The sequence below is a fragment of the Drosophila teissieri genome, chromosome 3L (genome assembly GCF_016746235.2).
Source record: "Drosophila teissieri strain GT53w chromosome 3L, Prin_Dtei_1.1, whole genome shotgun sequence".
NCBI classification, from domain to species: domain Eukaryota; kingdom Metazoa; phylum Arthropoda; class Insecta; order Diptera; family Drosophilidae; genus Drosophila; species Drosophila teissieri.
In genome coordinates this window covers 18,542,398-18,568,749 of record NC_053031.1, presented here as the reverse complement: position 1 = coordinate 18,568,749, position 26,352 = coordinate 18,542,398, and the positions used below count along the sequence as shown (strand labels likewise).

At 40.1% G+C, this 26,352-nt stretch overlaps 1 protein-coding gene across 2 annotated transcripts; it reads left to right on the top strand.

The window, feature by feature from the left end:
* Window positions 1–363: 363 nt before the first annotated feature.
* On the top strand, window positions 364–26,252 carry LOC122617429 (serine/threonine-protein kinase BRSK2). Of its 2 annotated transcripts, none has more exons than XM_043793283.1 (16): window positions 364–920; window positions 14,003–14,513; window positions 15,081–15,175; window positions 16,552–16,778; window positions 16,844–16,994; window positions 18,784–18,999; window positions 20,155–20,354; window positions 20,420–20,644; window positions 20,712–21,151; window positions 21,479–21,637; window positions 21,708–21,874; window positions 21,947–22,051; window positions 22,112–22,187; window positions 22,249–22,421; window positions 22,479–22,609; window positions 23,029–26,252. In XM_043793283.1, the coding sequence occupies exons 2-16, from the start codon at window positions 14,426–14,428 to the stop codon at window positions 23,111–23,113; spliced, it is 2,538 nt and encodes an 845-aa protein (XP_043649218.1). In that variant the 5' UTR covers window positions 364–920; window positions 14,003–14,425; the 3' UTR covers window positions 23,114–26,252. The 2 variants fall into 2 exon arrangements, with proteins under 2 accessions (XP_043649218.1, XP_043649216.1); XM_043793281.1 differs by having other exon boundaries at window positions 20,712–21,199.
* The last annotated feature ends 100 nt before the right edge of the window (window positions 26,253–26,352 follow it).

The following is a 26,352-nucleotide window of genomic DNA, read 5'->3' as shown; positions in this document are numbered from 1 at the left end:
CCAACTTAGTAAATTAATTTCATATAAAAATATTAAAATTTTTCGATAGCAATGTTATATGCATTGCAGATTTCAACATATTTTGAAATTCTAGTTTGACCATGACTCAAATTGGCCCACTGTGCCTCGCGCATGTAGTCTCTTCTACAGGGTAAACGCTGCGTGCAGGAGTCACCCTGTGGCCGCGAAACTACCACCACGGCAGCAGCAACAACAACAGAAAACATGGGACGTGCTTTCTCTCAGAGAGCGCTCTCTTCCTTTTGGCACGGCACGCTTTTTACAGTTATACAGCAGAGCGCGGCTTTTCACAAGCCTCGCTCCATAAAATCATTCAGTTTGTAGACAACGTTTGCCGTGGCCAAAAAAGAACGGACAAGCACTACTTTAGTTGGAACACCATTTCCAACTGTAAACGGCAGCGCGATTATAGGCAACAAAAAAATAAGGAGAAAAAGAGTACGCCAGTGTGTGTGTGCGACAGTGCGTACGTCACAGAAGTCGCTCGTGTGTGTGTGCTGTGGGAAAAATCAGTAAAATGTTTATGCAAATCATTCGACGAATGTGCGCCAATTGCGTTAAATCGTAAAGTGCATTGAGTGAAACAAAATTATATAATTAAGGAGCGGTCCAACGAAATAAACGAAAAGTGTTTTTTTGTAAAATACAAAGGAAAATCGGAGGTTGCAGCTCCTCTTCCTTTTCTTCGCGTGTGAGTGTGGGTGTGTTTGTGTCTGCGTAGGTGTAGGCGATTGTGGCCGTGTGTTGGTGTCTCGTGGCCAGCTGTCAGTGTGTGTGTGAGCGGCAGTGGGTGCCTGTATGTGTGCACTGTGGGTGCAACAACGTGAACGCTTCATCCCGGAAGTGATTTGTATAAGGCCGAAAGCCTCTGAAATTTTACACCCGAGCGGAAATAGTTGGTACGTAGAGCCCATACATTATCCATAGCAGGTTTGCATTCTTGCCATATTGCTACTCATTTGTTTTTGGGGGTTGTTGAGCACCAAACCAAGTTTAAACTATTTTATTTGCGTCTAAACTTTTATATTTATATGTATATATTAAACAAATTCAAAAATATCGATACATTAATTGGTATAAAACAAAGTATTCTAAAGGATTTCCTGTCCCGCACAACCTGAGGTGTTCATTTGTGTTTGCGAATCCTTACAATTAATATTCATTTTGTCCAATTATAAAATATAAATGAGTTTTCGATCATAGGTAAAAAAGAGTGGCTTATAAATGTTTAAACTCCATATTTATTTCAGTGCTTTGTTGATGAATTTACGTAGTTCCTATAGTTGGCGCACAGAGACCACATATTTTTCTACGATATTATGCATGTTTCGCATTTTTTTCTTTTGTTGCTGTTTTGTTATTATGGATTTTTTGTTTCTATCGATTTTCAACCAAAAACAACTGGGAAACAACATCGAACCATTCATCCGTGCGTCCGCACACACAAACACCCAAACACCCATACACCCACAATAATTTCAGGGGGAAACCACAAGCAACCGCAACTACGTATGGCTACACACATACTGCGAAAAAAAGAGTGTTAAGGCAAAGTTGTAAAATATAGAATAATTTAGGACTTTTTCGGTTTACCATAATTTAATTACGAATTTTTAGACAAACGGGTTTGATGCGTTTGTTTGAATGAAAAACAAATATTTTTCATACATCCTCTTATTCAAAGGCTTGAAATAGTGCATTACTAAAGTGTGAGATAATTTAAGGACAAGTGCTTAAATATTCAGCCTTAGCATGTTAGGACGCAATCTGTTTCAGATGGTATATTTTCCCTCAGTGTCCTTGTACGCAGGAGACTTCAACTCACTCATTTAACAGTATTTATAGACAGTTTTTTGTTTCTGCACGAAAACGAAGTTGAATTGCAGAATTTAATATGGCGGGCGGATGTGGCTTTTGAGTTTTACGAGTGCTCACCTGCGAGCTTCGAGAAAGGTGGCAGAGGAGCCGGGGCCTCAATGGGCACTTCAGGTGTTTGCCCTGACAGTAAGGGCATTAATCAAGGGGCAAGGAGGGGGTGGGACGAGATGGGGCGGTTCGGAAAATGAAGGAGACACTTGTGGGCCTGAAGAAGTTGGCCCTGCAAATGGCTAAACGTCTTCGTTATCAAATTGTCCTCGCTCAAAATATTGATATACAAACGGGCGGCGGATTGCCGAGTAAAGATGATGATAAATACTCGATATTGATTGATGTCATGCTTTTGTGTACCTACGTCAAGTATCCCCAATAATTTGCAATCATATTTTGCGGCAATGACGTCATCTATCCAGAAATACTTAGGAACGTGAGTTCATAAACATTTCCATTTTCAACCCCAAGCCGTGATCCCCTGTCTTGTTGTCTGTTTTTGTCAGCTTAGTTTCTTTTGTGAGCATTATAGTTCCGTATTTATAGCCAAGTTCAACCCTCAAAATGTTGTTGTCAACATTGCACTGCCCTAATGAACTACTCTACTCTATGGCGTACCAAAAAATAAATCCATGCAATAATAAAAAGTCGATGAATGGCAGGACATTGTTTTTAGGGAGCAAGGGTAAATGGAATATTATCTAAAATTTATTGAATTTCGGGTTTAAAATGTATATGCTCTAAAGTACCAAAAATTATTTTGCTTGGGAAAGCAGTTATTCAAAATAAATTATTGTTGGTAATTTCGCAACTGTCAGACGAAAGTAAATGTCAAATCTTCTGTAATGCTACATTTGTGCTACATTTCATGTAACTTGCTTATGACATATTCTTTGGAACTTTGCGCTTACAACTTGCAAACTTTTCATCAGGCAAAGTCAAAGTTTTTATCAATCAAACGCAAGACCAGGAAAGTCCTTCATATCTCACAGATACACGGCGGACAAGTTGGCTTATCGATAGAAATGCCAAATGTTAAGCTCCAGTGGCTTTCGTATAATTTTATCCTTTCCTATCTGCGTTGCCATCTCTGTTTCTAACTCAATTTCTATCTCTATTTTATTACAATCTCTTTTTCTTTTTTATATTTCCATTTTTGTTTCCTTTTCCATTTCCATTTCCATTTCCAGCCCCCCTAGCACTTTGGCTTTCATCCTTTTCGCAGCCAACAATTAAGGTGTCCTTCGTCTTGGGCAATAAGAAAAACTGTCGCGTCAGATCAAAAATGCAGCATCTTAAAATATGAGCACCATTTTGGCTTCCGGTGGATTTCTGTCCTCGGTTGTTGTTCCCCCGCCGCTATTGTTGGTGTTGTTCAATATTTACAACCTGATGGCGGCGATGAGGAGAACATCGCAGAACTGAATAAAACATGCGACAATCGGCAGCCGACAATGTCCTGGCTGGAAGCATCCTGCGATGCTGCCGTTGCAGACACGTAGACGCCTTAATGACCCGGGGGATTACCGCTGTAGACAAAGTCGGGAGTAACCTAACCGTGGGCGCTAGTTTCTGCAGCCCGAAAATCCCCAACAAAGGCCAGGTGACCAGGATGTAAACTATGCAGTGGCATTGCCTCATCCAATTAGTTTAATAAACGTAAACAAAAATGTTAACCGTTCCTATTTGCAATTAAAAAGCTATAAGCGGCAACCAAGAAACGAGGGGTTGATGGGTGCAAAATGGGGATGCGGGGAGGGTGCACTGCAAGAAATTATTATTTTGATGGGTCTCTCAAAAGAAATTGAATTGAATGCCTAAAAAAAATAAACAAGGTAAATACTTTTAGAAATGGTTCGTTAATATAATTAAGCTTGAGGTATGTACATATACTTACAAATTGGTTAAAGCATTAAGAAATTCACTTATTTCGCAAAACAGGAAAATGGTTCCATACCTTTTGTTTGAATGGACAAGAAAATGCTTTACATTTGTGTAGCAGATTTGCGGGTAATACTACCCCTTACAGATGAACAATTTTGAGATAAGCTATAAATCGCAGTAGTATTTATAATATTCCATATTCATATTCATTCAATATTCTTTAAAAACTGTCAAATCTGAAGAACCTTTTTTCTTAACTCAACAGTTAACAGTTTTCAAATAAAATGTTAAGCTCTTCGACATTTCCTTTTTTTTCCAGTGCACCGCTGTCTTACAGTGGGGCACATGGCAAACAAAATGTCAAAAGCAACCCTGCCGAGAGCACAACAATCACCCAGTGGGGCGTGTAAGCCGCAGAAAGGGCGGCAGAGCAGAGAAAGAGTCGCAAAGTTCTCTCCGTTCTCTTCGGATTAACCCTTGCGCGTGCGCCGGACTTGCCAGCGGACAATCACAAAAGTCCATTGGCAATCCTTGCTGAGCAGCTACCCGCATGGCTTTGTCAACAGTTCCGTTTCTGGAGGAAGCCCTCTCTCGCAGCCCCAAGCCCCAAGCCCCAGACCCCTCAGCGCCGCAGCCCCAACCAGCGATAACCCTCTCCGGAATCCTGGCAACGTTTTTAAGAATGAACCACATTCCCGTACGTCACTGCCTTTGATTAAAGCATATGCAAACGTTTTTTTCCGTTTCTTCCACATTTTTTCCTTCAACTTCTGAGCCTGGAACATGTGCCGCATGTCCCTACGTACGTCCTCTTTAAATCCGTGGAGGATTTTCATTGCATATGGCAAAATCGAATTGGTTATTCAGCTTGCGCCACCTTGCAATTTTTGCTCGGCTTGTTTGAAAGTTGAAATTTGTTTATGCGAGCGACCGCATAAATTTCTGCAAAGGGAATGTGTGTCCGCTTGTTTTTCTAGTTGTTGTCATAGGTTTAGCCAGTATCCGTTGAAGGGTTTTCCGATGCAGGAACCGAAACATTTGGGCAAATATTATGGGTCCTGGGAACGCTTTATTGCCTGCACGAGTGGAGCCAGAATGAGCGGTGGAGCCGAAGCCATCCCCATCCAATGGCCCCGAAATCGATTTTTTTCTTCAGGACTAACCGAGGGGAATTCTATCTGGCTTCGTGTGAAATTGGTTATCTGCGAGCTGCGAAATAGTTTTCTGCTTCAAGGGCAAGTCTAGTGTGTTAGCCTCAGCAAAAGATAATTTATTTGCATATCTTATATATAATATCTTTTTTGACTTTATTGGGAAGGCCACTTAGAATCATAACCCCAACGTACAAATAAAATAAAAATATACGTATGTATGTATGTATGTATGTATGTATTATTTAACTCATTTTGCAATATTTTGTATTTTACCACAAGGAATTATTGAAATTTCCCCTTTATTCAAATGGTAAACTTCAAAGACTTATTCCCAACGAAATTAAGAGTGGGCAATTTAAGGGCTCACTTACCTGCAAGACGTGCCCAACTGGCCTTGGATGAGCCCCCAGCCACCTGCCTTGACCTGCTTGTGCGGCCCCGCTCGGATGTCATCAATTATACAGAACTGGGCTTACATCAGAGACTCCATCAGTCGGCTCGGGTTCGAGCCATCTGCTTAGCCCTAATGCGATGGCTCAGGCTGCCAAAAAGTGCAGAGAAAGAAGGGGAGAAATACACGTTACACAAATGTGACACAAAATCCAACACCAGAATGCAAAATCCTTGACAGCAATGGAGCCGAATATCCGTTTATTTGTACTTTAAGCCCTAAGCCTGCCATTAAAGGCTGGATCGTGCCTCAATGTAGTTTTGAGGTTATTGTAGCTCCGTTTTTCCCACCAACAGTATGCAACACCAGAATTGTAGTTTACAGTTGGCACTTTTTGCCTCGAGGAATGTCGAGTCATAAATTTAATTTGCATATTTCAGTTGTCTGTCAGAGGGATTTTCATTTGTGCAAAAATTGCAGTTGTAATTGGCAAAATAATTTTACCCACCGCTGCGACAAGTGCAATTTTCTCAGTTTTCTGCAACATTGTTTTTATCTGCCCACGGCAGTTGGCCCTAACATCATTAGTTCTAATTGAAAAGTTCTGTCGACTGTCTCCAATTAAGCCGCATCTGAAGTGCAATACCAGCCACCAGATGGGCCTGTTGGACCCCGTCAATCTCACCAAGAAATTGCATTAAACACACCCAAAGTGCCGGCGAATTAAAACGTCAAAGTGGCCGCGCGAAAGGCGTAAACACGTTCGTCCTGGCGGTGAAAAAAGGAAACAAATTGTGCCAAGGCAACAAAATAACGAGAGGCTGGGAATCGCAAATTGGCCAGGCCAGCATCCTTGGGCAAAGGAGGCGGCTGGAGGGCGTGGCGCCGGCATCACGCATGCATAACTGAGTAAGTGAGAATTGAATTAAGTGCGGTGGCAAAACCACGAAATATACGCGTTTCTCGTTCTTTTTTTAGCAGAGCAGCGCAATCACTCAAAAAAAGTTGTTATATTTGTGGATGCTTTAAATAATACCTTAATCAAAATGGTATTAACAGATTTGCACTTAATGACTAATAAAATGTTTTCTTCAGATCTGTTTATAAGCAATAGAAAATTGGGTTCAGGAATTTTGTTGTCAGAAGGAAGTATATATTTTTATTGAATTGCAATAAAATAGATCTATATTCACAGTCGTTGCATTTATAAAGTTGAAATGTGAAGTTGAGTAGTTCAAAGAAATTACCAACTTATTATTATAGTCTAGAGTACTTTAAATCAGAAATTATATAAGTACATATGTATGCTAGGACCTATAAATTTAATTTAATTTAAATTTTCTCTTAGCCGTTATAGTAACTTTATGTAGAAACTAATTCGGTATTATTTTTATATATTTATTTCATTTTTTTGAAAATGATTTAATTAAATTCTCAATGAATCTTATTCTGAGAGCAAATAATTATGTTAGTTGCATATGAACTCCCAGATTTATTGCTATGGGAAAATATCAAAACATTGAAGATGGACTGTACTGTTTTCTTCGAGTGTCCATACAACTCCTGCTCCTCCTGCACCCCGCACTCCCTAATTGAATTCTAAGCGGGCTGGAGTGGAGCAGTGGAGCCTTGGAGAATTGCAGCAGCTGGAGGTGATGGAGGTGATGGTTGGCGAGAGCCCGTGGCTTTGGCAAACAAATGCGGGCTTTGCCAAGTCCGTGCTCATGTCCTGAGATCTTGTTCCCCGGATTGTGGATTCAGGAGTCCGGATTGTTTGCCCCACGGGCAAGGTGCGAGGATATCCGAGGTTAGAGGGGTGGCTGCTTGACGCGAAAAAGTGAAAAATGCCCTGCTTGTTTTTCGCCCTGTTTTTTTTAGATTGTTGTTGTTTGGTTTAGGTTTTGTTGCTCTTTTTTCCTGTTGTGGATTATTTGTACAACTAAACTTGATTTCCATATTTTGTAAGAAAAACACTTTGCGGGGGAGTTTCCTTTAAATGTGACCGGAATAAGGGTGGAAGTTCCACGAGCATTTCCCACACTCCTCATTGCCTCTGTGGGTCTTCAAAGTATAATAAATTGTCTTACGTGAAATACCGATGAGTCATGATTTTTTGGTAATTCGAGAATAATTATTGGATTCTTTTTGAATTTTTATTCTATTTCAACTGGTAATTTTTAAAAAGGATGGAATCATTCTTTAAAACTATAGAATATAGGACATCCTTGGACTTAAAGTCTGTTTAACTATCTCATCCTTATCCATAGCAATCTTTCTTGATTGAATTGAACCATCCACTATGCAGAGTTTTTGGTCCTCGTTGTTAATTGAGTTTTTCCATAGTCCCTGCCATTTCCAGCTATTCCATTCACTATTCTCTTTTATACCGATGCCAATTTTCAGTTTTCCCCAATTTTCGCGTTTGCATTTTATTTGGCTGGCTTTGCAATCTTTTTTTTTTTTCAAGAAATAATTGAATTTTTTGCCGCTCGGGGGATTGAAAACGGTGAGGCTGGAGTTCAGTGCGGATGTTAGCCATCTAATTGCGACCTTAATCATTTCATCTTTTTAGTTTCCGGGCAGGTTAGTCAGTGGTGTGTGTTCGGTAATCGAAATCGTCCTGCCAAAAGGCAGGGCAAATAAACTGGCAATTTTCGAGGACGAGAGGTGGACACTCCGTAGGCAAATACAAACTTGATTCGATGCTGGTTTCGCAAAAAGATGAGCAAAACTGGCAGCCAGCACCGCTCACTTAGAGAAAATGCCTGCATTACAATTTTCATTCATCAATAACTCGATATAGATTGTAAGAATCTGCTACTAAATCTTAACTAATAGGTGGAACTTTTTAAATTAGATTTATTCTTTATTTTAGTTATTCGGATGCTAATCGTAGATTTCCTTTTTGAGGTACCCTTTTTTTCTCTGTGCCTGTTTGCTGTTTGTTCCTGTTGCTGTGAACAGGAACAGCTGCTGTGGATGCCTTTGGCTTTTTGGCCCTATCGAATCGAGTTAATTTGTGCTGGTCCAGGTCCTGCAGACTCAAATAGGAGCCGCCTTCTCCTCCGGCAGCTGTGTTAGTTTTTGGTTGATTTTAATCGAATTTTTGCTGTTGATCTAACTGCGGGTTTTTGAACAGTTAACTGGGGTCTGGTTAAAGTTTTTTTTTTCTGGTTTGGTGGTTTTGCATTTTGCGTGTTGATCTAAGCGGTTTATTAGCCAAGATTTGCAAGTAAGCTGCTTAACATTGGCCCCTCCACTCTGATCATTGTTTAATAATGAAAAGAGAAGTATTCAATCTTCATTTCCATCCAGCTGAAAATCTGCAAGCTTAAAGTTGATGTATCCGGTTTGAAGAGGGCCTTGTCTTTCGGTTTATTGGCTTTGTTTTTGTTTTCTCCGTTCAAGCAGTTGATTCTCCCGGAAACTTGTTTGTTTTCGCAGAAGAGAAGTATTTACCAACTTGTGGTGGCTATTCTAACAAAGTGACAAATTCATTGAATACTCTTATTGATTTTCTCTATAAATGATTAATTGACAAACTTAAGCTAGTTTGTTTAGGTCTTGAAAGACATCTAAAGGAATGGAAAGCTCTATTGTTGACATTGTTTTCATTTAGTATTCTTAGGAGGGGGGTTAATTTAATTGTTTTACTTTTAAGTAATTATTCAAAAATGATTAGTCTATGAAATATATATATAAAATAACAATTTTTTAAATAGTATCCAAAATGATTTAAAAATCTTACATTTCCTTTATGAAATGGCGAGCTCAAAAATATTTTCTGATTTAATAATACAAGTTTTTCGAATGTCCAACCACATTCAGTCAGCTTAGCAAAAAAGTGTTTTTAAAATAAATTTTCCACATATTTAATTAAGCCTTACATTTTTTCATTCGTTGCTGTTATGCAATTCAATTATTCAAGGAATTCAATCGAGAAATTATCGGAAAACTAAAAATTGTTTGCTGCTGCTGACACTGCAGAAGCGATCCGACATGAAATGTGGAAATCAATGTTAAATGACAGTGTCAAATGACAACAGCACTCGTGTGGAGCATCCGAGGGGCGGAAGTTAGTTAAATATTGATTTTAATTTTCCACATAATTGCAATTAGTTGATGAATGTGGAGCCAGCTGTTGCAGTCCTGTTTCCCCATGATTGCCACCACCGTCGCTCCTGCCGGTGTCTGATTCTGATTAAACATGGTGTCGGGGAAACATCACAAACAGGAACGGATGCAATAACAGGCATTCAACGAGAAATCGTGTTGAGGAGCTATCACGACGGAGGCTCAAAGCGGCACAGTGGTCAACGCTAATATAAATATTTTTGAATATATAAAGGAGTCAATAAAGCGAGAGTAAACTAAATCGCATAGAAAACAAGTGAAGTATGGCTTATAGGTTTCGTATAAGTTTGATGATCTTTTCAATAAATGTATATATTTAGCTTTTTAAAATTTCAGTGCATTTCAATGTCTAATTTTGTAAATATACATTGTTCTGTTTATAATCTTCTTAAATACAGTAAAGTACATACAGTACATATGGTAATTTTACTCAAAAAATGTTCTTGAATGGCCAGATGACAGATTACGGATAATATCGGTATAGATGTTCCCATTTTTCCACCCTTTCCACTGTGCACGAGTTCTCGTTATTCTCTTGGCAGCAACGCCCTTTTGCTGTTCCTCATTTGGTTTCTGCTGCTGTTTCAGAATTTCCTCAATTCGCCTCCTCACAAAACTCTTGTCAGAAGGGGGCCATGATGATGAAAAGCCACTTACGCACAATTTTCACAACTCAAAAGCATTTTATTGATTGCACTTTAAAAACGCCGGGTTGAGGGCGAAACCAAAACACTCATACGCCACGTTGACTGGCATACTGCTCCAGTGAATTTTACAGACCCTTTCAGATATGTGCGTGTGAGCTGGGTGCCTTTATTGACTGTCGTTTTTGAAATTGAGTTTTTCTGGCTCTTAGATGGCACCACCTCCCCTTCGAACCGATATAAACTTGGTTAAACTTTGGGGTCTTTTCTCGGCTGGGCTGCAAAAGGCAATTTAGCCCTCGAGCTTTCATCCAGATGTATGCAAATGTGGATGGGGCTCGCCAGAGAAATCAAAGTCATTTTTGCTTGCTTTTTTATTCCATCTTGCTGCTGCTTAGATAACACATTTGCCTACGGAAAACTCCTTATTTTCCGGTGCTCGTGGCCCCTCGGGGTTAGTTGTGCGAGATGGCTAATGAACATGGAAATAGGGCAGCATCTGGCAGCTGCGTTGTGAGGCTCAGCTTGTTAATTGTTTTTAAAACCGTTGAGTGAACATTAATAAGATGTAAATTCGAGGAAAACTAGAAAAGGCTGGTGCGGGGGGTTGTATAATTGCTAATTGGGGGTTTGATTTTGGCCTATGAAATATGAGTAGAAAAGTTTAATTGGTTGCAGAAATAACTTTGATTGTTAATTGATATGCTAATGAGTAGCCCTAATGATAATAGATTTTTAACAACAGAAACTTTTACTTATCTAATGTGACGTTTCAAGCAAACAGTTTTTTCTTGTTTTGGTAAAGATTCAGTACTATTCTGTTTTTACTTTAAAAGTATTCTGTAAAAAGGTTATTTGTACTAAACACATAAGAACATCTATTTGGTTATCAATTTAGCATAAATTCACTGCTTCTTTACATATGACTTGTTGTCAAAGTATTTTGCCAATTAATCGAACATCGATCGATTTCAACACACATTGTCTCAATTTCCTTATGTTTCCCATTAAGTAATTTATGCGAAATCAAGCCATCTCGAGCTTCGATATATCTCGGCACTATTCAACGCCTTTATATGGCTGTGCATTGTTTGCAAATCGCTTAATTATGGTTGATGGCGTTTTATTGGGGCATGGAGCCATAAAAGTTGGTCAGATCCTTTGGTCTTTTTGGGCCTACATCAATAACGGTCGTCTCCATTTTCTCCTTCCTGCCTCAATAACTTTTGCTCTTCCCCTTCCCGTTCCGCTTTCTTTTTTGCCTTGTGAATTTCTCCTAGTTGCCACGACCTAAAAGCATAAATTTCCCGTGGCTAGGCCAAAATCAACGCCAAATGCTCTAAACGTTTTGCTTATGATTTTTATTGCACGCACACAGACGCAAACTTATTCAGATCCATACGGACATATATGTATATGTATATATAAATAAAATGGTATGTTTATATATAAACCCTGTGTAGACATTTTGCCGCAGCCCCAAGTGCGAAGGCTTCAGAAAAATCTGAAAAAGGCGACCCATGACGATGACTTGTTTATGGCAGTTGGCAGCCACGCCCCTTTTATACTTGCTGCGCCTATATGGGCGAGCACTTTGCTTATTTCATTAGATTTCCTTTGAGGAGACGGCTTTCCTCAAATGCCGTGAAATGCAAAAACCATAGCATACTTTTCGGAGAAGCATAGGAAACTTAAAATTCACGGCTTGTTATCATGGCACAAGAATTTAGAATTATTGATATGAAGCCACTTTTGTTTTCTAGCCATTGATAAAAGAAAGTCATTTTACTTTACTTCGGAAAACTGCCTAGCAAAATACTTACATCACACAGAATGGAAATTCCTGCCGAGTGATAAAATCGCCAAAGTACATGCAAATGAAAACTTTAAGTTATGCGAAGTATCCACCATTCGTGGCTTCAATTTGGCCTTATCTTGGCGCTATTTTTTCTGTTGGCACTTGCCAAACAATGTCAGTTCTCAACTTTTAGCGCATTTTTCAAATTAGGTTAACGGAACAGCAGGGGGAGGGGCTCGGGGTGAAAGGATGTCAGGATGGCGGGGTGTGCGTGTGTACGTGTAAGTGTATGAGGGTGTGCTGGTGCCAGTGAAAGTTTCTTATTGTTTCGGGCGGAAGGGAAAGGGCTTGGCGGTAGGCTTGTTAGCATCCTTCCTTCCTGCGCTTCCTGCGTAAAAGCCACCATCTGCTGCCCGTTTAACCTTAATGTTAGGGGCAAACCAGAACCGCACCCTTCACACCCATGAACTCCTCCCAAAGTCCAGAGAAAATAAAAAGTTTAGTTTTTAAAAAGAAGGTTATGAAATAAAATGCCTTAAATATGTCAAAGTCATATATTACTTAAAATCTAGTTTAGTGGTAATATTTATTGGATATTTGCTATTAAATAGATATTAATAGATATTATGTATATATACTTGTAAAAGGGTAAATATTTTGAATTGGTTGTAAGGGGCACTCCAAGGTAATGTTGAACCAGTGATAATATTAAAGTAACAGTAGATCAAAATATGGCTACCAAAGCTTATGTGTATTCCTCTTTGTGTATCCACATTTGCGCACTGTTCCATTTTGATGTGCACTTATTTTTCAATTTGAGCGCGTAAGCATCCATCGTCCTGTCAGTTTGGCGTCCCATTCAAACCCGTCCCAGGACTTGGCACTTCAACGTCATCTCGGTGAATTATCAGTGACTGCGTCAGCATCTGAATATAAAGCTTACCTGCTCTCCCCCTCGTTCAGTACTGTACAGTACGAATCCCTGGCTTTCTATCTTTGGGTGGCCTTTGTTCTTGGCCATCTTTCAGGCAGTCTGCGTTGGCCAAGTTTTATGCTCGCTTTTTATGCCAACACGCCCCGTTGGGCAATTGTTGTTGCTTCTATGGGTGTTTTAGTGCTTTACTAATGAAATTTTTAAACGATTTCGTTTTACTTTACGGCCAGCAGCAGATTGAAAAGTGAGAATTGCCGAAGAAGTTGCAAGGAAAATTTCCAGAAATTATTTCTACCTCTTTGTCTGCCTTTCTTGACCCTAAAAATGGTTGTTCGAAATAAGTTCGTCCTAAAGGGTTAACTCGGTAAAACTCGAAAACAACAGTGTATTTTATTAATTGAGTTTGGTAAAAGCACGCAATTGAGCTAATTTTGGATATTGTTATTTAATCAGTTAGATTGCCTCAATGATTGTAGTTAAATTTATTAAATTGTAGATGCATTTATATAATGATAGAGATCAATATCTATTTAATTGTTTTTAGTCACTCCAAAAAAAACTCTTTATGTCTAGTATGAACAAAGCCACAAAATCGCAATAATATTGAGATACAGATTATATTTTGAGCTGCTTCGAGGCTTATCAGTTAATCAATCCATTAGGCACGAACAATCAAAATAGAAATAGTAATCCCTCTACCGCATGAACATCTACTATAAACAGAATGTGAACCTTTAATTAAACTTAATGGGCAAGTAATTGAAAACGAAACACTTAAAAGGGTAGAGATTATTACGAAATTTAAATGAACCAACAGACACTAAAATATATGTGCTTCTCACCTGATTATGTGTGTGTGTGTGATGGTTTTCCTGTTCGCAGGAAGCTGTCGGAGTCATAAATTCTCTCCTGAAATGGCCAAAAGCAGAAGCAAACACACAGGCACAGCTGGAGGGATTTAATTAGAACACCTCACTAACTAAAATACACACTACCTCACGAACATCGTTATCCGGCAACATAGTTAGTTTCCATTTATTTCAATTAAAAATTCAGTTTGGTCAAGGGGGAACATAAATATTCATTGGTAATCACATTGACCTTACTAACTCTCTCTGCCTCTCTCTCTCTCTCTCACCATCGCTCTGTCTTCTTCTCTCTCTTTTATTGCAGCCAGTATTTTGTGATGAAGTCATGTGGAAATAGCAGTACAATTATAGGCAAAAGTTAATTAAACGCTGCATCATTTGCAAACTGCAAAAAGGAATTCTTAACAATCGCAATAAAACTTTTTGTCGAACAAAAGTAATTAAAGGACCTCCCACCCATACCCATACCCATACCCACACCAATACCCACACTCACTTGCAGCTATGCGACAACAAAGTTGGTAGGCGTGGCAAGGGGGCAAGGCGGCGAGGAGGCGAGTGGGGCCAGGCGGAGCACAGGAGTACATGGCCAGGAGTCAGCTGACGCTGCCAGCCGCAAACAGCTAACAGCTAACACCCAGGAGCCCCAAGCAGCGGGCGCCAAGGACGCAGGGCGCAGGACGACAGGACGCAGGACGAAGTCGAAGTCGAAGCGACGGCCAACAAAATGCAGAAGGAGAACAATGTCACGGCGGAGAATTGCCAATTTGTGGGGCCCTATCGCCTGGAGAAAACCCTCGGCAAGGGTCAAACGGGTAAGTGCAGGAAAACTCTTTCCTTTTACGGGATACTAAGTGGTGTACTAGGTGGTGGCTGCATCGGGTGAAACTATCATTGCATTTTATTAGGCGGAGTGGCTGTTCACTCGAGACTTATTTACTGTAATTGCACTTGAGTCTGCTATAACTATTCGAAAACCTAAAGCAGCTTACTCGACATCCATTATATTTGACACATGATTCAGTAAAAATAAATTGTCTCCAATGTTAAAATGTTATAAAATCATCAGATGCATTTAAATATATTACGTTACCATTCATTTATTAAATTCTATTTTTATTAGAATATGCTTCAAATCGCTTTAGCCAGTAAAAAGGATTTAAATAATATTATTGTAAAACAATATGCAATTGAATTCGTCTTTGGTTTCCTTTATCGATTAAAGTCGCTCATAAAGTTAAAGCAATTAGCCATTCTAGGGGTTTTCCCCAACTGGAATTACCTTTTTCCTACTCAAACTTGGAAACCACTTAGGAATACCTGCAGTTGTCGCAAATTAAAATCGCAATTACGATTTCTAACTTATTCTTATTGTTTCGCAGGTCTCGTCAAGTTGGGCGTGCATTGTGTGATTGGCAAGAAGGTTGCGATTAAAATAATCAATCGCGAGAAACTCAGCGAATCGGTGCTAATGAAGGTGAGTGGTTTTGCGGGGTCGAAGGTCACGACTCGATGAAAAGTTTCGCTGGCATCGGTTTATTGTTTTCCCGCAGTTTATGATTTTGTTTTTCGTTTTCTTCTCCTATTTCTTACTTATTTCTTGTTTGTCTTCTCCTGGCATACGGGACATAAAAAACTGTGACAATAAAATTTGTTTTGTGGTTCGTTGTTTTATTGCCCTCCTCCATGGCAGTGTTCCGTGTTTTTGGGGCTGTGTAAAGGGCGGATCCGGGGATCTAGTATTGCAGTCAAACTTACAGCCATTTGGACTTTTGGTCTTATATGACATGATGGGGAAAGGGAAATGCTTTGGGGATTTAACAGGCTTGCGGCTTCCATGGGCTTCGTATCTGTTGTGTGCCAAAGTCAGGGAAAGTCAAAAGGATACTTTCCATCTTTAGTGGGACTTACAATTTTTCAGATTCTTTGTGTCTGTGCTTTAAGGTTTTAATCAAGAAAGCTGCTATTACATATGTAAATATCAATTATCATACAAATGTACGGCAAATTATCTGTGGTAAATATTCATTTATTCTCTATCGATTTTCTGCCGTACTCGAGAACGCACCACGTCCATTATAATGCGTGTCAAACACTGTAAATAGATTTCATTCATTCAGACTCGCCGCCATTCATTCGCTTCCAATAAAAGTCAGAGTAAAGCTCAACTATTTATCTTTTCTCTGCTGTCATAATAGAACCATGGAAAGGTACCCCACCCACAACCACTGTTCTATATCTACCGAAAATGTGGTGCACTTTTTTGTAGGACACTGAAAGGACATGGGACAAATTAGTGCGTGCGACAACAAAGTAAAACAGAATTGACTGCCCTCCGCCTTTGGGGAGGAGTTTTTGGGGTGGGAAAGCTCAGACATGTAGCACAATCGAAATGCAAGGTGAGGTCGAGGGGTGCAAATGAGGATAAAGAACCGCCGATGATTGCGTGTGGTGCCCATGTTGTGGGGCCAGCTGGTCGGGACACGCAATGAGAAATCGGACGCCATTCGGAGGACAACAATGGGCTATTATGGTCGGCCGAGCACCAGGCACTTTGAATGCATTCTAAGGATAGGTGCACTTTTCAAAATACTTGGGAAATAAGATCCGTTTTTAATAGATTAAAACAATATTTTTTTTGTACCTCGTCTGCTACTTAAGCTTTTCAATACTCTTTAATTAAAGTTATTTATGATTATGCCAAATCGTTGGTTTTTTTTCTGATTATTGTTCAGTTGTATTTGATTGATTTTTTCTCCGCGTGTTGGTATGGGGATTTACGAGGAACCTGGCAACATTGTCGATAAGTCGATTAAAATCGCTTGTGTGCTCCACTCTCCTCTCCATGCAAAGGTCGAGCGTGAAATCGCCATAATGAAACTAATCGATCATCCACACGTCCTTGGCCTGAGCGATGTGTACGAGAACAAGAAGTATTTGTATTTGATATTGGAGCATGTATCCGGCGGAGAGCTCTTCGATTACCTGGTGAAGAAGGGTCGATTGACGCCGAAGGAGGCGCGCAAGTTCTTCAGGCAAATCATCTCCGCCCTGGATTTCTGTCACTCGCATTCGATTTGGTAAGTCCCTGTTGAAAACTCCCCTCCCGAACGGCAATCAATATTGGATTTATTCTGCGTTTCAGCCATCGGGACTTGAAGCCGGAGAACCTGCTGCTGGACGAGAAGAATAACATTAAGATAGCGGACTTTGGGATGGCTTCCCTGCAGCCAGCTGGCAGCATGTTGGAGACCTCCTGCGGCAGCCCACACTACGCGTGTCCAGAGGTCATACGGGTAAGTCTCCCAGTGAAAAATGGCCAAAAGATTGCCAGCCCAGGCAGCTCCTCCTCCTCGCATCCCCCAAGCCGCTCGAGTGCGGCAAACGCATAAACGTCAATCAAGGCGAACTTTCTAGCACATTTTCAGATGCAGCAGCGGTGCCTTCAACTGTGCGGAAAGTTGGTGGAGGCGGCTCCTGGAGTCGCTTTCCTATGCAAATTTCGTCAGCTCCCTTCTATGCAAATGCACGTCATGTGCGCATATGATTTCCCATCTCGGGATGCATTGCGTTCTGAACAGCCAGCAAAGAGTTGCGATTCCCCCTTAAAGCGTTCGATTTTCCGCCAAGGATAAAGGACCTCCTTAGGTTCTCCAGATAAGCATTTTATTGCGAGTTAAAAATCAGTTATTTTACTTTCCAGCAACCTTCAATTTGAAGAATAACTTTCACTTATTGCTATACCACGTTTTAAAATGAAAGTAAGCTAGCAATTTACTTTGCCTCTAAAGAAGCTTCTAAATTGTTTCTTACGTATTCATTAGGAAGGACACTTTATAAAATTTTTCTACCCTAGAAACAGGCAGCAACTTATATAAAAAATGGAGAGTAATTTTGGAATTTTCTCAGTGTACCCTGCATCGTATCCTTAAAGCAGGAGCTGCTGCAGCTTCTGGCGAATCTTTATAACTCCTGCACCCGTAATAAATTCATAAGGGGAATTTTAAAATATCTCCCCGTTCAGTCTCTGGTTATAAATCTAGCTCGGTACGTGATGTTTAGCTTATCTGCACGTACATATATGTATGTTCTTTTATAAATATTCAACAGTCAGAGCTCAGTGCGGACGGGTAGTTCCCTCCCAACTTCTAATTGATGGCTGCTAACCAAATCTGCACTGTAAGGGAAAAACCTTGACAATTTGTAGGGGAACATGGCGTGGAAAGCCCATGTACTCAATCACATAAGTGGTCGTTTATCAATCTTTGGGAGGTGGTTGTGGCTGGAACAAGCGGAGCTTCAAAGCCGGTTTAGGGTTACCGACAAACCAAACTGGGTTTGGGTAATCGAGCGTACACCAGACTTATAATCTTACAAATTGGAGTTTCGAGACTAGCTGTAATTGGAAAGTGTTTATGAGTAATGGGTGGGCTTGCGTTAGTGACAGGGAACATACATACGTGGTTTTTGTAGAAAACTTAAGGTTTATTGATTTTCATTCATCATCGGAATAAAAGGTGATATAAAAATGACTATAAAAGCAAAGTTATTTAAATGACTTCTTTAGGTTACAAACAGCTGATGTAATATTTTTACAATCATTAAAAAATATCTTTCTTTCGTGCTTCAAGGCCTAAATATCTCGCATTAAGTGGCCAGTTACTTACAATCGTGCTACAATTACACATTGTAGTGGGCAACAAACTACGAGTCAGTGTCCCATTTACCTGCCAAGTCAATGACCGTCCCCTAGGAAAACCACGATTCGTCAGAGTGGGGCAAACTTGGCATTTGATGGACACGTCGATGGTCGTCAACGAGTTGAAGAGACCACCCCCTGTCCGTCTTTAAATAGAAAACTTTTTAAATTAGTAAGCATTCGGACAGGGATTATGGCAATCCCATACGAATGCGGTTCGATAAAAAAGGGATAACGAGTTGGGGCCACGCACAAAGGCCAATCGAATTTCAAAATAATCAAGCTGAAAGCAACCATAAACCGAATATCCAAACAAGCAAACAAACGCCCGTCTTGGAAATGTCTCAATTTCTGATTTCGCATTTTCCCCATTATTATTTTTCCAGGGCGAGAAGTACGATGGCCGCAAGGCGGATGTCTGGTCCTGTGGGGTCATCCTCTACGCCCTCCTGGTGGGTGCGTTGCCCTTCGATGACGACAACTTGCGCCAGCTGCTGGAGAAAGTCAAGCGCGGCGTCTTTCACATACCGCACTTCGTGCCGCCGGACTGCCAGAGTCTGCTGCGCGGCATGATTGAGGTCAATCCGGACCGGCGGCTCACGGTGAGTCATCCCCCCCACACTCACACCCGAAATGCAGTGGTGATCTGATCCAACAATGTCAATTCCCAAACTTTGTGCACTTGAAAAAATGTTGGGGGTCGAAAAAGAAAAAATGATTTACCTCTAAACCATCTGTAATTGCTTTTCGAACTATTTGTATATATTAGAGTGGAATAATTTTCTTCAAAACGGTTTTAACTTTGTAGATCTGAGCTATTTAATAATTCAAACTTTAAAGAATTATTTCCTTGTTAAAATCTCGAAGAAGAAAAGTCTGATTTTTAAAGCTAATTTAAATATATTAGCCTGTTGCATGTTTTTTTTTTTGAGTGTGGGCGGTGAGTCATTTTGGAAGCCACCCTCCAAGCGATTGTTGGTTTTTGGGTCACCACGTTCACACTCTTTTACCCACCCCCTTTGGACTGCCTCCCCTCAACTCGTTATACCCGTTACTCGTAGAGTAAAAGGGTATACTAGATTCGTTGAAAAGTATGTAACAGGCAGAAGGAAGCGTTTCCGACCATATAAAGTATATATATTCTTGATCAGGATCAATAGCCGAGTCGATCTGGCCATGTCCGTCTGTCCGTCCGTCTGTCCGTCTGTCCGTCTGTCCGTCTGTCCGTCCGTCCGTCTGTCTGTCCGTATGAACGTCGAGATCTCAGGAACTACAAAAGGTAGACAGTTGAGATTAAGCATACTGACTCCTGAGACATAGACGCAGCGCAAGTTTGTCGATTCATGTTGCCACGCCCACTCTAACGCCCACAAACCGCCCAAAACTGCCACGCCCACACTTTTGAAAAATGTTTTGATATTTTTTCATTTTTGTATTAGTCTTATAAATTTCTATCGATTTGCCAAAAAACTTTTTGCCACGCCCACTCTAGCGCCCACAAACCGCCCAAAGCTGCTACGCCCACACTTTTGAAAAATGTTTTGATATTTTTTCATTTTTGTATTAGTCTTCTAAATTTCTATCGCTTTGCCAAAAAACTTTTTGCCACGCCCACTCTAGCGCCCACAAACCGCCAAAAACTGTCAGTGCTGAAGACTCCTTCGCACTTTCACTAGCTGAGTAACGGGTATCAGATAGTCGGGGAACTCGACTATAGCGTTCTCTCTTGTTTTTGCTTCATTTCCGACCGCGTCCAGCTGGCTGAAATCAACCGCCATCCGTGGGTCACAGCTGGCGGCAAAGGAGAGCTGGAGCTGGAGCTGCCGATGATGGAGGTGGTGCAGACACACGTTATTCCCACAGCCACCGCGGTGGATCCGGATGTGTTGAACGCGATTTGCTCGCTGGGCTGTTTCAAGGAGAAGGAAAAACTCATCCAGGAGCTGCTCAGTGCTAGGTGAGTTTGAAGGTCTTTAATATTTAATTCCGAATTTTATGTAACTTAATCGTTTTATCCGACAGTCACAATACGGAGAAGGTCATATATTTCCTGTTGCTCGAGCGCAAACGAAGGCGACCTGCGCTGGAGGATGATGATGAGATTGCGCAAAAGTCCCGTAGCGAACTGGACGCAGTGGATCCGCCGCGTAAACGCCTGGACACGTGTCGCATCAATGGCACCAATGCACCCAGCTATGGACAGATATCGGAAGGATCACCGCTCACGCCAAGACGACAGGCCTTTAAGTGAGTATTTTAATTTCTAATACAACTTTCCTGAATCCTGACTAACTCATTTATTGCTTTTTCTCAGTTTCCGATCGTACAGCAGCACCCGGAACCACCAACGTCGATCGCCCACAACTGTTTCCTCGTCGGTGCGGAGCTCCTCATATCACAGTCCCACGCGCTGCAACTCTCCGATGAGTTCGGCGCAGCAACAGGCGAATGCCATATCCCGACCATCTTCCCCGGCGGCGGGCACCCGGCACTCCACATACGGGGATCGAGATCGTTCCGGACACCACTCCTCCGTCAGCCGGACGCCGTCGCACAGTTCGCAAAAGAGCATCGAGGGCGATGTGGTGGTGGTGCGGGAGCCGCGGATCGAGAGGAGGGATTCACTGCGTCAGGAGCGCGGCGGAGGATCGCCGAGGGAGCGAGGCGATTGCGGCATACCGCCGGGCAGTCCGGGCGGCAACTCGAGCGGATCCACTTCTGCCTCGCCGTCGGTGCACCACCGTGCCAACTCAGGTCCGACCATTGCCATTAGTATGTTCCACGATCCAGATTCGAATAGTGGTGTGTGCATGCCCCGTAGATCCCTTTAAAATAGCAAACTAGTACAGAAAGAAGATCAGTATACATCAAGCAGTTATTGATCTTGGTTCATGTACTAAAAACCGATCTGTAATGGCTAATTATGTATTTTCAAGTGCTAAATAAGTAAAATGTAAATTTTTATCGATAATCTATGCTTGAAAATATCAACTGAACCATAAGACACATCGGTTATATAACTGATATCACGATTTCTGTATAATGATGGTCTGGAATAATCTTTACATTTCTCCCGTACAGTTGTGAATCCCAATGGTTCGCCCATGATGAACAACAGCAGTCCGGGAATGCCCGGATCTCCTTGCAATACTCCCGGTGGTCAGTTGTGGAAGACGCGACTGACAAACATCAAAAACAGTTTCTTGGGAAGTCCGCGGTTCCATCGCAGAAAAATGCAGGGTGGGTGTTCTTACTAAATTTAAGAAAATAGCAAGAATAAAAATATATTTGTTCAAATATCTTTTCACAGTTTCTGCCGATGAGGTGCACTTGACGCCCGAATCTTCGCCAGAGCTTACAAAGCGCTCCTGGTTTGGAAATCTCATAACAACCGAGAAGGATGAAACCTTTACCATTTTGGTCAAGGGCAAGCCCATTGCCACTGTTAAGGCGCATTTGATACACGCATTTTTATCCGTAAGTAGCAATCTATATGATTAATAAAATTGATTAATTCTCATATTAACTGCGAGTACTTCTTTCCTATAGATGGCCGAACTATCTCATAGTGTGGTGTCGCCCACTTCGTTTCGGGTGGAGTACAAGCGGAATGGCAATGGACCTGTTATGTTCCAGCGCCATGTAAAGTTCCAGGTGAGTTTTATGAACCATCAGCAGGAGCTCAGTGTACCAATAGAATATGTATAATTTCAGGTCGACATCAGCGCCATTTGCAAGCAAGGTGACATAGCAGATATGCTGTTTGCATTGACATTCACGCTTCTGTCAGGTAATCAATACGTCGTTTCTAAACTATGTATACAGTCTTATTGATCTGCTTACTTGTGCAGGTAACATTCGGCGTTTTCGGCGCATATGCGAGCACATCCAATCCCAGGTGTGTTCCAAGCGATTCCCAGGTCCCAGTAGTCCGCCAACGGTGACCAGCGTGACCCAGGCGGTCTCGGAGAGCTCCTCCTGCGGATCGGTGTCCAGTGAGAGATTATCGTACAAGCGACAGGTGGTAAGGTCCATTAAAGAGCGACTCCTCAGATCGCGAAAGTAACTTTATTGTATTTAGATTGAAAACGATATGGAGAACGATTCCATATTCTCGTACAAGTCGGGCAATGGACGTCGGGCCTCGACCACCAACAACAATAATGCCAATCCAGTTGACATTCCCGGAAGTCCAATTGCTGTGCGATCCAAGTAAGCAGATCGTACTTTAATATTTGCAAAACCTAGATAACTATTATTATTTCCGGACTTTAGTTCATTACCTAAAAGAAACTTGTAAAATAGTACCCGCAATGGTAGACTCGTTAATATGAGTTGTTAAAGTGCCAGTACTTTTTATTTTATTGGCCCTAACACACCTATGTAACTAAATCTTGTATCGGAACTATACATAAACCATAAAAAAACGCGTATAAAGAACATGTATAAACAACTTGTATACAGAACTATAGTTTATTAGGGAACTAGAAAACTGTTCAGCTAAAAGCTTTAATTTTCCATGAGTAAAGGAAATTGATGTTTCTAAAACTACTTAATGTGTTGTATATTATTTATATGTAATTATTATAATATTTCAAATATATTAATTGCTTGTCTCTCATTTTTTCCAGTTCTGAGACCGCTGAGCACGAACGCAACCGCGAGCTGCAGAGTGAGCGTCAGGCGACAACGATGTCCGGTAGTGCAATCGCATGAGAATTATTTCTCTGATTTAGTTACATTTTTCTCAAGGACATTTGTTTAGATATGGCACTAGTGGGCAACCAACGCAAACAAATATTGTAAACCAACTAGAAACGAATCAGCCACTCAAACAGTATTTTTTCTAGAGTACCATCAGCCAGAGATCTTCAAACTAAGTAAAACACACACGAAAATCCAAATAATATACCAAAGCAATAATAGTGGAATTTATATGAAATAGCATATGTAACGAATCTGAACTTTTGAATGCCGATCGAATGAACAGAACTTTGCTAGCTGCTCTAGCTTTTATCGAACTTGATTTTCTATCAATTGTTAATTTTTTATTAACTTTTTGTATATGTTCTTTTGAGGGACATTGTTGCCGCCGCGCCTAAAAAGCTTGCAAATATAAACACCGTGTAAAAATATACAAAAATCAAGTTACCACTAGCCTAAGTCGAACCAGTTATTCTAGTCATTTTCTTTACCTAGACTAGGCCTCGTATTTAGCTACGCAAATGAGGATTGCTACTCAAGAAAATTCGCTGACGATTTGTATAGAGTGTATAAAGGATATTACGCAAATGCACTGATCTTTAAATACTAACTAAAGTAACGAACAAGAAACAAAAAATAAAAAACAACAAGATAACTTTTGCATTACCTTAGCGTTGCTGTTTTTTCTAACAAACCAAATCGATAAAACTATTTTGCTAGCCATTAAAACAAAAACCGACGAAGCAGGACGGAAAACGCAAACTATTTTTCCTAATAACAAAATACTAAGCAAAACGCGTCAACTTTCGAACTTCAGACATGCATATATGACGATCAAAAGAGTGTTGTGCGGTAGATAAACTCAACAGATATTGATAGGAAAGAAGGAAAACAAAAATATATAATGTATATAAGACACCGAATTACTAAAACGACACAGCACATGCCCAATAAAGCATACACAAAACATTAAAGTAATGACATTAATTACCAGAAGCAATATATTTTGCATGGGCATGAAATAAAGCTTTCTTAACCGATACTTGTATAAATCGATTGGGACGAAATATATATCTATGTATAGAAGGGGTCGGGGATTGTACAAATTGCTGGGTTGCATCATAGACAAAAAAACCTAGGAGAGAAATTCGATTGGAGGTGGTATATTTTTTATTGAAAAGCAAGTAGAGCAAACAAGCTGTCCAAGAATGCACAAGTCGCAATGCTATTGGCGACCTACGATAGTCTTTCTCTCAGTGTACGACGTGTTTCGCATGGCAACCCCACTAACAATCACATTGAATCCTTCCCTACCTTACTTTTGAGTGGTTTTCATAGTTTATAGATTCTTTTGTAGCACCACCCAAGCCAATCAGAGTTCTTTATATACCGCATACGATGATTTGAAACTAAAAGACTTAAGAAATCGACATAAAGCTAATGAAATCCAAACAAAAAACCGTCCATTTATCCACTTAAAGCTAACAACAATGTAGATGCACCTCGGCAATTTGTGGAATCTACTGGATAAGAATGTAAGGGAAAACTGAATATTGTTTGTAACGTATAAAAGGATATAGATCTATACTGGAACTGTGTATGACAGCAATATCAAAATAGTCAGAGGGGAAGTATGAAGCGATACTAAAACGTGATTAGAACAAATATTAAACGACAAATTACGACAAGTTAATAAATGCTTAATGATAAACCGAGTTAGGGTCGCGTAAAACATACATAATTAATATTAAATATACCTATTTAAAAGTATTGAATCAGTACTTGGAAAACAAACACGAGAACGAACTCAAACAAGAATCATGCAATAATATTGAAATGAAATTACTTTCTAGCATAAACTATCAAATACATCAAATTATTTATCGCTCATCATATGGAAAATACTCAAGAGAAACGCATTTAAGCTGAACACACATTCAAAATTAAGCTCACCGACTTGAAGAGATGGCATTCATATATTTATACATGCATATATCATATACACCACGATCATATTGTATTCTGTATTTACTTTCATATACAAGAACAAAGTCCTACCAGCATACCCAACATATACGAAGTATACATCTATATGCCTCACCTGCATTCGTACATCCATATATATTTACATACAAGCGCATTTAATACAAGTTACATTTCATCACCAAGATTGTACCATAAGAAATGTAAAGATCATATTTTTCACTCGATACTAAAACCTAATAACACTACACCTAAGCATTACTAAACGCTCTGCAAACTAAACTCCAATCGTGGCTACGAGGAAAAGTATAACGACAATTGCTTTATAAGGACTCCAATCCAAACACCTAATACTCAATGCTGCATTATGCCACGCCTACCTTTTTACCTTAACTGAAGCCTATACTAGATGATCAACCAATCTTTCGCGTTCTTCTCACAAACATAATCACCACCAAACCCAACTAACTCATTTTAACTGCTTCGCCTTGTGCATTGAGCAGCGAATATTTGCGCCGAGATAATTTTATATGCAACGTATACATATTTCTATCTATAGTATATATATACACCCCGGTATATATACATATACACGCATTATACACCAAAGCAAGCGCTTTACTTCAGATGCAAATGTAGTGCAATGGAGAATGTTTATTACTCATTACAAAATAAACGATTCGCATACTTATTAAAATACATTTAGAGGGTAATGTTGTGTATTGTACTACGCTTTTTACGTTGTTGTTTTCGTTTTCCCCTGCGTTTCAACATAATATTGTAATATTGTAATTAGTTCTGCAAGTGATTACGGCTAAGTTAAATACTGCATTGTGCGCTTTGTTTTGTATCTTCGGATATATGTAAGTTGAATGATTGTATTTTGTAATTTAATTTTAAGCTTGAGGAATCGCGTCTGAGGTGGATGAATCGCAGCCAGGCCGAGATCGAACCATACAAGAGATAAATATTAGAACCAACAAGTGTAAGGGAAACAACAAAACCAAAACAAAACGAAACAAAAAAAAACTAACAAACAAACAAAATGGCATCTGTTATTAGGTTAAAAGAATTATTGATATTGTTTGCAAGAAAATGTGTGAAATATATATAAATACAAATAAAATACCACTTAGCATAAAAACAAACCGTGAACAGACAAGCAACCAACAACAGATTGTAATTGCAATTTAAAAATAAAATTAATATTTCAAATAATAACTAAGGCTTTTTTAAATGCTCCCCATGGAAAATTCTGTGCGGCGTAT

Coding starts and splice junctions, on each gene's coding strand:
- LOC122617429 (XM_043793281.1), top strand. CDS start 14,426: ATGCAGAAGGAGAACAATGTCACGGCGGAGAATTGCCAATTTGTGGGG. Junction 16,995..18,783: donor CGTGTCCAGAGGTCATACGG/GTAAGTCTCCCA, acceptor TTATTTTTCCAG/GGCGAGAAGTACGATGGCCG. Junction 21,875..21,946: donor TGATACACGCATTTTTATCC/GTAAGTAGCAAT, acceptor TCTTTCCTATAG/ATGGCCGAACTATCTCATAG.